At 37.7% G+C, this 12,137-nt stretch overlaps 1 protein-coding gene and 1 pseudogene across 1 annotated transcript; one reads left to right on the top strand and one right to left on the bottom strand.

Annotated features, from left to right (window-relative positions):
• Window positions 1–620: 620 nt before the first annotated feature.
• Window positions 621–4,223, top strand: LOC106155588 (allatostatin-A receptor pseudogene; annotated as a pseudogene).
• A 1,790-nt stretch (window positions 4,224–6,013) lies between these two features.
• Window positions 6,014–9,338, bottom strand: LOC106155574 (apolipoprotein D). The gene is made up of 5 exons (XM_013530470.3): window positions 8,903–9,338; window positions 7,691–7,824; window positions 7,166–7,245; window positions 6,748–6,852; window positions 6,014–6,335 (listed from the first exon to the last, which is right to left on the bottom strand). Exons 1-5 carry the CDS (start codon window positions 9,020–9,022, stop codon window positions 6,196–6,198), a joined length of 579 nt encoding a protein of 192 aa, XP_013385924.2. The 5' UTR covers window positions 9,023–9,338; the 3' UTR covers window positions 6,014–6,195.
• Window positions 9,339–12,137: the final 2,799 nt, after the last annotated feature.

The raw sequence follows: 12,137 nt of genomic DNA, 5'->3' as shown, positions 1-12,137 counted from the left end.
AGCGAGGAAAAATGGAAAGGATTTTTACTGAGCCTCTTTTGCCGGTAAATGCTCCAGTCCTTAATTTCGTTTTTTTTACGCATTCAAATTTTATAATACAGTATATTACCACCATTGTCACTAATGCATTTAGACTGGTGGTCTTAGCATCTATGGCCTTCCTACAATTGTAGTTGTACAATAGAACAATTGACTAAATCGCATTTTGGTAATAAATCTGTGTAAATCCACAGGAAAGAATTAGCTGTTGATTGAAGAAAAATCACAACCTTACTATTGTACATATCCTGCATTCGAAGTACACCTACTGAATGTAGCTTTGTTCTGCTCTATAATTTATATTTCTCTAATCGAGCACAGACTTTCGATAGCACAGTAATAGTACAAGACCAATGATCCATTCTGTTTTATAAGCCTTGACCAAGACAATCTCCTGCTTCCATTTGCTTCGCCAAACTGGTCGATATGGCTATGGTGGAAAAACAACAAGTTTTTTTTTCGAGTATTCTGATCAACTTCTTTATATGTACGGTACAAATTTCTACACCCCCTGTATAGAAGCCATAATTCTAACACCTTTTATCCTTAAGGTAAAGTTTACGGAAAGATAATTTTGCTACCCCCCCCTGCCCTCCGAACACGCCATACATCTCGACCAACGGGGTAGAACGAAAACATACTGTATTCCATCAAGGTTGAAACACAGAAACGGAGCTCACCCTATTCAGGTAAAAGAAAAAGGCGATGAAAAGTACAGTTTACATTGAATAGAAGCCATAATTTTAACACCTTTTAACCTAAAGTTTAAGTTTACAGAAAGATAATTTTGCATGCTTTACCTCTGTCAATGTTCTAAAAAAGCTTCAAGCCGTAGTTGTCAATGTCATTTAAATATTTAGCCAGACATGACTGGTTGCAATACTTTAAAAGTCATAACTAATCTTCCGTCACGTAAACAATGTGGATGAATCTAAAGCAAGACGGAAAATAGTTTATCAGTCAAATACGTCCACGTGTGGAAGACATCGCTAGATAAATAAAAAAACGCTCAGGTGTTACCACCGTCATTCAGATATCTAAAGAGCAAAATAACCCAGCAATCTAAAGAATTTTTGATACTCTGATTGGTCTTCTGATTTGGATTTACTTCTTAAACTAATGGGGTTTTGTACAGATTAAAAGTACGCTGATGTTTCTCCTTGGAAACAGTGCGAGCGATCTAAGATGGTAAATGCTTTCAATGACCAACGGTTATTTTATGAACATCGATGAAGCGCATCTTTAACAGGAAACGATTTTCGTTATATATCATTCCTGATGCCAGTCGTTCGATGATAGTTAACGTAGAATGCTTTTGAAAAGGGCAGATATCTTTATCATCGGTTCTTGGTGATTTTCAAAGACCCGTAGGTAGTATGTATTGGCGTATTAATCAATTGTCACCGTGAAAAAAAAACTGATGCCAATCTGCCAATAAAACTGGCTTTCAGACTGCCATTGGTCGATGTCCGTTAAAATTCAGTATCATAAGACCTGCGTGTCTGACAAAAAGCCGGCGATAACTTGAAGCAGCAGTTCAAATGAAAAACGATAATTGCACTCGGTGCGCACGCTCAGTGTTACGTGAAAATGAAGATCTGGGTGAAAATTAATAATGATACTCCGTAACCTAGATGCATCATTATTCGAGACTCGAATGCAGATATAAACTTGAAGAGCTCGCAGGCAGAAAGCAGAAGAGGTGTGGGAATGACGACGTTGTGACTGCGCCTGGGATGATTGCACCTACTTGGTTTCACAATATAGAAAAACATTTATCATTTTCTCACTTTTGTCATTAGCAGTAAATAGAAACTGTTCAGTTTATACCGTACCGCGCTTTAAAACAGTTGGACTCAAAATCAAACCAAAGGAATGGATAACGAGTTTTGGCAAAATCAAACAGAAATGCCGTACCTTAATGGAACAGGCATTGAGACAAACATCACAAAATTTGAAGCCGCATCCCGTTGGGAGAATGCCGTCTTCGTAACGGTAGCCGTCTTGTTCTCAGTCATTGCTGCTATTGGATTTGTGGGCAACTCGCTGGTTCTGGTGGTTCTTCTCAACAACAGACCAATGCGAACTACAACCAATATTCTTATTGCGAACTTAGCCGTGGCAGACCTGTGCTTTATAGTTTTTTGTGTACCTTTTACGGCCACAATGTACATTCTAGACTATTGGCCTTTTGGAAGATTTTGGTGCCGGTTCGTCTACTACCTGATATATGTAAGCGCCTGGGCAAGTATTTACACCCTGGTTATAATGGCGGTTGACAGGTTTTTTACATTAGTACTTGTGTTCCATTCGCTAACATTAAAGACTCGGCGAAACACTGTCATACTACTAGTTATAATATGGGTAGTGCTTTGCCTTGTCAATCTACCTGCCTACTATGAACACGACCAACATGTATACTCGTTTGGTAACGATATACGGATCAAGTGTTTGGATTACAACCTAATGTTCGATATTGAAAAGGCCAGACTATTTTATTTTTTCTTTTTTGCTTTTGGCTATGCCCTACCACTGGTCACAATTGTCGCGATGTATACAGTGATCGTTTATCGTTTGTACTGGCACAGATGCCCAGAAAGAGCCAGGACAGCCGAAATAAGCAAGGCAAAGAGACGTCTTACACGTGTTGCCATCATAGTCACCGCGGTTTTTGCGCTGTGTTGGCTTCCCATACAGGTTGCCTTTCTGCTCCGATTGCAATGGGCAATTCCAGATGAAAGTCTGAAGTCTTTCTTGTATTTCCAACTTTTTGCAACATGCCTGGCCTATACGAACAGTTGTATCAACCCTATCTTGTATGCTTTCGTTTATGCCAACTTCAGAAAAGGGTTCTACAGGGTTATTTTCTGCAAGAAAGGGCATGAGTTGGGGATGGACTCAAACAGCAGGCGTTCTACGGGAAGAAGTCGCTTTGGTGATGAGATGCATCCACTAAGGGATATGTCTGAGGTCACTACAATTGAAGGTGTGCATATCTGAACATTTAATCTATGAACTGATTTTATGTGAACACAGAATACATGGACTATGTGAACTTAATGTTTAGCTCAGTGGTTATTCATTGCCAGAAAACGGTTCAAGACACCGAAACTCTAAGTCCAACGAAATGAAACAACGTTGGCCTTGTATATTTTTTGTATTTCTTACTTACTCGTTATAGGTAACGTCGAAAAATTTTAGAAATACGGGGAAAAGGATTGTAAGTTGTATTTTCTCATAATTCATAATTTTTCTATCGAAATTATGAAATCTGTTTCTTACATTCTTAATATATGTAGATGATTCGGCATTGACCATGTTATTGGCGTGACTTGTCAATTTATTTTCTCAATTGACATTTATGACAGCGATGGAGGTGTGAAAAAGCCTATCACGCTTCGAGTAATCTTGCAATATTGTCCATTAGTTATATACGGGAAATAGTTCTCTGACTGATTGTGACATTTTATCAGGAAAAACATGCTGCCTGGATTTTGAGTTAGACACTTTAAGTGGCAAATCGTCTGGCATATATCCATTCTCTAAATGACTTTGGCGCGTTCAGGTAGACAGCTTGCCAATACATAGTGTTTGCAGTTCATAAAATACCTAATCATCTTGAAATAAAGTAATAGAAAAGATACGACTTCTCTTAAAGATCAAAGAGATGTCAGTTTTTTATCTTGATGATTAAGCTTCTTGAATTTCATGATGCAACAGAAGTTTAGTTCAAATATTGGTTCATGTTTAAAAACAAGTCATTCGTTTCTCCTCGGTGTCATTAATATGAAATGACAGCTGACAATGAAATGGCGTTCCTTAAGTGGTGGACATGTTGGTGAATTAACGAAGTTAAGATGTTTAAGGATGTAAATAATATTTAACATGAATAGGTGTGCCTTTAAATATTTAATGTTATCTTTATTATCATCGTGAGTGAACTGATATTTATCACACATGATTGGCACGTGCCGCTGGAAAATATATATATATATATATATTTTTTTTTTTCCTGGAAAATATGTATATTTTGCAACTGTAATTTGTATTGCTAGTCATGTTCTATATATTCAGTTTACCTTCAATGCATTTACCCTTGTACAAATGTGGAAATAAAGTATGTAAATTCAAATGTATTCGTAAACATGAACTGGAAATGTAAATGCAATATATAAATGAAGACACGATTGTCAGTGATCATCTGATTTTGAAAAATGGGCAGTTGTGATCTTTTATCCATGAAATAGTCATCTGGCCTCCAGTAGAATCACAAAAGTAAAGATTCAAAGATATCTTGGGAATTTTCTGTTTGATTAATGCGGATTAAATGCCTAGAGGACTATTATGTTTGGTTTTTAACAGAATGACAAATATGTGTATATAAAATGGTGGCGACGGTACCCAACTTAAGTTAAAAAGAAAATCTGCAACAAATCCCAAAAATACCACAAAAATTGTTCTGATAGATGAGTTGATAAGAACAAAGTGTGTTTGAAAAATGGGAGAAAAATAGAGTCATTTTATAAGCAATAGCTGTCTTCGAATTCGGCGTTTGCCACAAGAACAATAACAAAAACAAAAAGAAAATTGCGGATCAAGGCACTAAACGCTTTGATATTATACTACATATTTACACTTGTTGACGAAAATGAAACTAGGACATTTGTTTAAGTGTCACAGTCTCGGCGTGCACGATTTGTCATTGCAGCCCGTGTGACACGAATGGTAGTCCACCAGGAACCGTAGTGCGTTTCCCATTATTTTTTACAGGTAGCAAGCGTCCCATGTGCAAATCCCAATATTACGGCTGACCGTGACTTGTAGTAATCATAGGGGACTTCGGACTTCCATTTCTAAGACTACCATTCCTGTCACACCGGCCTATTAATCTCTCTACTTTGGAAAGTTCTTTGTTAAATGTTTGAATAAAAACCAAACGCCTGAAATCATGAAGTTCATACGACAAAACAATTTTGTGGAATAAAACTTCCGTCATTCAACATTCCTGGGTAGGGTGAGATCTGATTTGAGGCAATGTGATGTTGCTAAGATGCGCTGGAAGGAATGAACATAACCACAGTTAACAATGTAATAAAAGATGATGCGAGTTACAGGATTTGCATTGTTATCATTATAATGAATTAATCATTCTAACATCTGTTTCGGCATAAGACTTTTCCGTAAAAATTGGATTTTTTAATATCTACACAGAGATTCTTTTCCTTGAATTTCTAGTTAGTAGTAACCCCCTTCTCCTACAAAGTAAACACTCCCGTATAAGAAAAGAAAATACATTGAATGCAAGACTTGAACTCAGAAAAAAGTGGGTGGGTGGGGTTGGGGGGGGGGGGGAGGTCACGTTGTCTTGTCTATTTTGAACCATTTACAGTAATCTGGGTGCGTGTTGGCTGTTTGGGTGCGTGTTAGCTGAACTCATCGCAAATAGTTTATTCTTTAAAAAATCCCAAAACAAATATGACTCCAAAGATACATGCAGATAATATTTATATATGCTCTCCTCGTGCCAAATAACGACAAATACTATCTACCGATATACTCACATACATGTATACATCTATATTCATCCTGTTACTCATCCCATATGATGTCATTATTGTGACGTTCTTATTGTGTCTGATACTTGCTCTTAGAAGTTTGAAAATGGGGGGAATTAATTTGCATTAAGTCCATTTTTGGTACAGTTAACTGCTTGGTGACCTATTAGCTGCAGAAATATCAGACAACCAAGATGCGTTGTCTTCTATCCTATAGGCCTACTGCTTTGTCACAGTAATAAAAACGGACCTAAGCCGGGAACGTTTTAATGAAATTTTTGTGCAATAACGCGAGGATTTAGTTAGAGAATTTCCGTGGGAAAATATAAAAGGAATGCTGTCTGATGTAAAATTGACTATTTGACAAGTGTTACATCCTCACGAAATCTATTCAACAAACAGCAAGAACTCGTCTTAGATAAAGTTCATCGTTTATTGTTGTAATACTTTTAATCACACCAGGAGTACATTTGATATATTGTCTTTATAGCAAACGGTTATAAACAAAATACTAACGCTTCTAAGGAAAATGATCTAGGTATACAAATCAGTGCCCTTTATATAGTTTGTAGTTTTGGCAACCATGTTTTTGGCAGAGTTTTTAATAGTTAGTACACCCGTCTTGCTTAATATTCATCAAGTACTTCGTTCTTAAACCTTGTTGTTCCAACCGGGACCTAAGCTGGTTAGTCAAGTCGTCTGGCAAACCAGCTTTGTCACGTGAGAGCAGCCACAGGATATCTGGAAAGACAAGGAAGCGCCTTGATTTTAAGGCCATCTGTTACATAGGCTGTGATAAGCATGTGTTAAAGATTCAACCACGCCGCACAGTACATATTTTGCTTTTTGAGAATTGTTTCATTGCTAGGGCATTTGTGCGTCTGTTTTCATAACATTATCCAGACATTAGCACATCGGGCGGGAAAAAAAACACCGAAGGTCAATATTGCAAAACGATTCAAAAATATTTATCGGAAATTAGCATATTGTCATTGAATGATATAACATAGTAGCACATAACATAGTGCAAAATTAATAGTTTATTGGAGCCACATGTATCATGTCAAGCATACTGCCTTATCCAAACTTCTCTCTCTCTCTCTCTCTCTCTCTCTCTCTCACACACACACACACACACACACACACTACATACCTGCATGCAAGAAGCCTCCAAAGTCGACACATGAGTACACTACAGAGAAGGTATTGTAATCAGTATCCAAAACCCAATAATTAGGTTTGCCAGTGCTGGGGGCTCCTGCAAAAAGGACACACATTTGTCTTTTATGCAAGAATATATATATATATATATCATATCTGGTCTATCTATTTAATGCTTGACACGACAGTAACAGCGGCGGTGGGTCCAGATGATGGGTAAAGGGAAAACCCTGCTTGAAAGAAAGCATCATCTAGCAAATTCTGTTCGTGCCACCCTCCTTGCATTAAGGAGATCCCAGTTTCATAAATAATTTATCGGTAGATTATGATTAATAATATTTGAGTTATATTTGAATACTGGTTCTATTTGGAATTGAACTGAGATATAGAAGTTATGCTAAAAAATGTACCTCCAAAATTAACAATGATTTTAGCTGGTTCATCTGGGTCCGGGGCGAACGCGTCTCCTATAGCCTCAGTACTTTTCCCACTGGAAAGAATTTAAAACTTTGAAATATGAACTTTGTCTTTGTTGTTGTTTAAATAACAATGTAAAAAACAACAGACGTACTTTGTCTGATAAAGAAAACTGGCGTGGGATAAACACTTTTTTTTTTAATTTGTTAAAGCTTTTTTTTGCATCTTGGTGAAGAGCACAGAGTACAGAGTCAGGCAACGTTTCCAGACCACTTGTCAAGCTAAAGGAAACACGTTGAGAGCAAAAATTATCGGGTTTATGGCAGAAATGACGTCTATCGATAATTAAGAATGTTTTTAATATACACGACTTTCGTGGTATGTATTACCACTTCTTTGCAATATGCGCATTGATATTATTGCTACTTATTTTGGCCGTATTATTTGTAAAGTGATAAGAAAAACACAGTAATCAACATATACGAAAAAAGAAAAATCAAATATTGTCTGAAACCTACCTCCATTTCTTGGTCCCAGTGTTGTTAACGAGGATATGCCCGTCATCTTTCAAAGTATATTCGGCACGTCCGCATTTCAGACCAAATTCAAAGACGGCAAAGTATCGCTGGTATTCATACCAAACCCCAACATACTGAAATAACAACATTGGTGCACTACTAATATTATGATTAGATAAGGCAAAGACATAAGAGTTCGTTACAAAAAATATTGACGTAAACGAGTCGCTGTTTAGTATACTGGTACAATGTAAAATGTGTGTGTGTGCGTGTGCGTGCGTGCGTACATGTGTGTATGTATGTGTGTGTAAAAGAGAGGGAGGGGAGAGAGACAGAGTGTGTGTGTTTGTAAGTGTGTGCGCGTGTGTGTGTAAAAGTGGGGGGGGGGGGACAGTCATGTTCACAAGAACACCCACTAAATTCACATTTCATAATCTTTTATACATACATAAGATTAAGTCTGTGTAATTTTAAGGTAATTTGAAATTCAACCACCAGCGTCTATTTTCTATTCTGTCGTGACTGCTATTCAAAGACTTCTTGATTTGAAAATCTCATTTATAATGCAGAGGTTGTACCCTCGCGTGCTTCCTTTAATGCCCCGTAACCACACCAGTAGGCTTTGGGGCCATTCAGAACAGAAGATCCGAGTATCAACTGGTCCAAGGATCAAATATGACGGAGCCTATATGAAAGTCTTAATGGTCTCTCCACCTCTCACACACCTCCCCACACGTCTGGTCGAATGGAGCCGAGATTTAATTACTGTGCGGACGCCATCCATAAAATTAAACCAGTGTGGCCAACAGTGTATTTTTGGGTTTTGTACTGGATAAAAGGATAGTCGTTAAGTACAAATATTATTGAAGACGCCAGCAAAATTTGTTAATCGCATTTTTTCGTGCCAAAGTCCACTGTGCAAACAAAACAGCACATAACAGGTAACACTACCTTGGGTTTGAACCGACTTATTCTTCACATTTCGTGCTTGCTGCGCTCGTCTGTTCAGATAATTATAGAGTTTATTTAGCTTTAAGCAGTTTTAACAACACGTTTCACAAACCCCACCAACTATTTACACAAAATAATTATCAATGTCGCTTTTTTACAGTATTATTTTAAAGTATCGTAGCCTGTATAAAGCTCCAAAATCCTATGTATTTGTCTACTTCACATCCACGCGTAAATAACATCCGTATCCCGATATCTTACCTGATCAACATCAAAATTTTGCTTCACTGGAGGAGCGGGGCATTTTCCAAATCCTGGGATCTGCGCTAGGACACATGTCACCGTACTGAATATAAACACTACAAAGTATGTGGACCGCATCCTAGAGAATAGACAACTTTCTAAATTTACTGACACTTTGCTTCTTGAAGTTGCTTTGTGGGAGCGCCGTTCGTCACTTCAATTTTTTGAGTATCTTAACTTTTGGCCCACTTATTCCTGTCTTCTTTGCTTATGGCTGGCAGGTTCCTGTTGGGTTCTCTTCTCTGTGCTAAATTACTCGTCGCCTGCCACAATTACCCTTGCCAATATAGCTTACAATATACCAGAACTTCTTGTTTTTATGGGCTGAGCGTTGTGTAAGTGTTTGGGATAAGGTGAATCAGATCATCCGGTTACGCTCGTGACTTGTGCCGAGTACTATTAATCTTTAATGCGTACCGCAAACATGACCCATGAAGTTTAGTCATCAGACCGATTTTGTCAAGTGACCGGTGTCCGTCCTCGTAATGGTCATTTAAACAGGTGATTAAAACTTAGATCAGCCCTTTAGTCACCCCTCTACGGAATTTTAAAAAAAATCAAAACCTGACCTTATACATTAAGAAAGAAACTCAGGTCTACAGAAGCCTACTTCACGTTCACAAAAATACAAAAAAATGCGCATTTCAATGTAGACCCTGAACTGATTATATCAAAAATATTAAAACATAGGAAGGCAATATTCTAAACAGTCTAAATCAGCATTGGTTGATTTAAAATACAAATTACAATGTTATTCAATTGTCGCTTTGATTTAATGGCTTTTTTTACGATATTTAAAATGCATGCTGAGTGTAGTATTCATTTCACGTATCGTGCCCCCTCGTCTGTTTGTCGTACCCACTGCATAACACAGTCAAGCATCAGTTAAACAAAACGTGCCAGAGAAGCACGTGGCGCTCCACGCGATGAGTGTTTATTGGAAACGGCAGTAATGTCAATTATTTTTTCCAAGGCACACGAAATAATATCAGATTAGTACTGGATGCCAAATATATCTGTTTGGCGGGTAACATCCATTTCTTCGACCGACGAAGTCTGTTGGGTGCGAGAAATCTCAATACGCTTGCTTAAGCTCTTTGTCTTAACCTCTTTGTAGTTATTCAATGAAAAAATCATTTCCTGGCTGTGCCCGGTAGACTAATTACACCTGCAATGCCCTTCGGGGAAAATCTGGGTTCTACTTGACCATCTTTTACGACAGTGCTTAGATATATTGAGAGGCAAAGGTCACAATTGCTTTCCAATAATTTTTTACTTTGAACGCCATCCGGTGCAGTTACGATCACGGAATCATCTTAATTAATCGTGTATATAAAGAAAATTATGATTCAATAAAAATATATACATAAAGGGCTAAAGGTAGGGTTTATATGTATATGTAAAGGCCTGTAGTTGTAAAACAAAGGAGCATTAGTTATATGAGGTGCTATATCCTTCTTAAAGTCTGAATTGGAAATATAGCAAGTAGCTTTGCAGGATATATTCGTATAGACATAGAAAATATGATTTTAGGAAATTTCCAAATACTTATAGTATTCCTTTGTGTTATATAATGAAAATGATTCTTATTCTCAATGGTAACAGAGATATCAAGTGTATCTTGGGTGGCAAATGGCTGACGACAGTGGCGAGGTATATAGGCTACAGGAATACCACCGATTTATTTAAAAAAAAAGCGTTTGTAAATGCCCCGGATTCACATTTTTATGTTTAAATAAACAACAAAACTACCCATTCCAATTTCAGACATTTACAAAAACGATAAAACCCCTCCAAAAAGCAGTTGATGAGAATATTTCCTCCTAAAATGCCAGGAAGTGTATGCCGGTGTGTAACGAAACTGAGGGACCGTGTGACAGAAAGTCCGTCATCCATTTGGTTATAATGGGTCAAAATCCAGGCTTACCTGTACAACTTAATGGGAAGCGGACTGTCTATCATGGGGGACTCTCTGCCACGTTACACCGGACCAAATGAAACATGATTCGTTTAAAACTGGAGGATCTAAAATTTCAAATCTTAAGTGCAGGGGTGGGTCGAACATTAGTTCTTGAGCAGGATTTTTTCCTGGGGTAAAATTAGATTTTGCGTAAAAATCCCATAAAGCATACCTTTAATGTCAGCTTAGAGAATCTTTACCAAAAATTGGGAAAGGTGTGTGGTCTAAATCGCCGTCAACTTTACTACACTGCCAAACTAATAGGTTTATTGATTACAAACGACACTATGTACATGTATTTATCGAATCCAAGTGCAGGGAAGGGTTGCTTTTTATCTCGAAAGAAATCAGATTTCGCACGAAATCACGCATAAAATGCTTTTTAAAATTTCCCTATAGATATAACTCATGCAGCATTTGAATTTTATATATAAAAAAGGCATTTTTTAAATCTAACACGAGTTTATACCTAGAGGTTCCCTTTAGGAGGCACCAAAAAGGTTAAATGGAAGAAGGAATCGATGCTGTTTAGGCCCTATGCATTTCAATGCAGAGGGTCCCATTGGGTTTTTTCCTTACTCGTAAAAGAAAAGCCACTTTTAATTTCCCGAGATGTGTGACACGTTCATTTTATTTAGTGCCATTCGTGAACCACCCAATTCCCGTGCCTCTGACCTTTTGTAACGAAGTCGACGTGATCATTATACCCGGTGATTCGTGATTTTCATTATTATTAGTGATATATGAATGAAGTTTTATTTTCTGTGATTTGTGAATAAAGTTTTATTTTCTGTGATTTGTGAATTGTTGATTTTATTTCCCGCGAACTGTGATCACTATTCCCCACCCCACCCCAAATATTGGGCCCTCAGTGTAGCCTACCCCGGTACTTCTCGGCTAGGCGGCGGTAAGGCCTTACTGAGGATGACATTCCTCGATGTCTTTCCGTCGGACATTTTCCACACACTCCCATGCTCAAACAGTCAGGAGTGAGAATACTGGCTGGAATATGCCTCTGGGAGCGAATTTTTTTGTCTGTCGACTAAATTGCCGTTTCCCAAATTGCTATGAATTTGGGTGAAGCTCATTGTAAATAGACCGAGATAATGTCGGGCTTAATATTATTTGTCAGAGAAAATAGGTTTAGAACTACTTTGTAAATTGTAGTTGGTTAGTCAAATGTCCATTTCAGATAGATTTTGCTGGCATTATCTAAATCTGAAATACCCCTCC

This window comes from Lingula anatina, chromosome 2 (assembly GCF_051362555.1).
Source record: "Lingula anatina isolate TDL-2025a chromosome 2, LinAna3.0, whole genome shotgun sequence".
Lineage (NCBI taxonomy): Eukaryota > Metazoa > Brachiopoda > Lingulata > Lingulida > Lingulidae > Lingula > Lingula anatina.
This window is presented reverse-complemented; position numbering and strand designations above follow the sequence as displayed.

Coding starts and splice junctions, on each gene's coding strand:
- LOC106155574 (XM_013530470.3), bottom strand. CDS start 9,022: ATGCGGTCCACATACTTTGTAGTGTTTATATTCAGTACGGTGACATGT. Junction 7,825..8,902: donor AAAATTTTGATGTTGATCAG/GTAAGATATCGG, acceptor TTGTTATTTCAG/TATGTTGGGGTTTGGTATGA. Junction 6,853..7,165: donor AATCATTGTTAATTTTGGAG/GTACATTTTTTA, acceptor TCCTTTTTGCAG/GAGCCCCCAGCACTGGCAAA.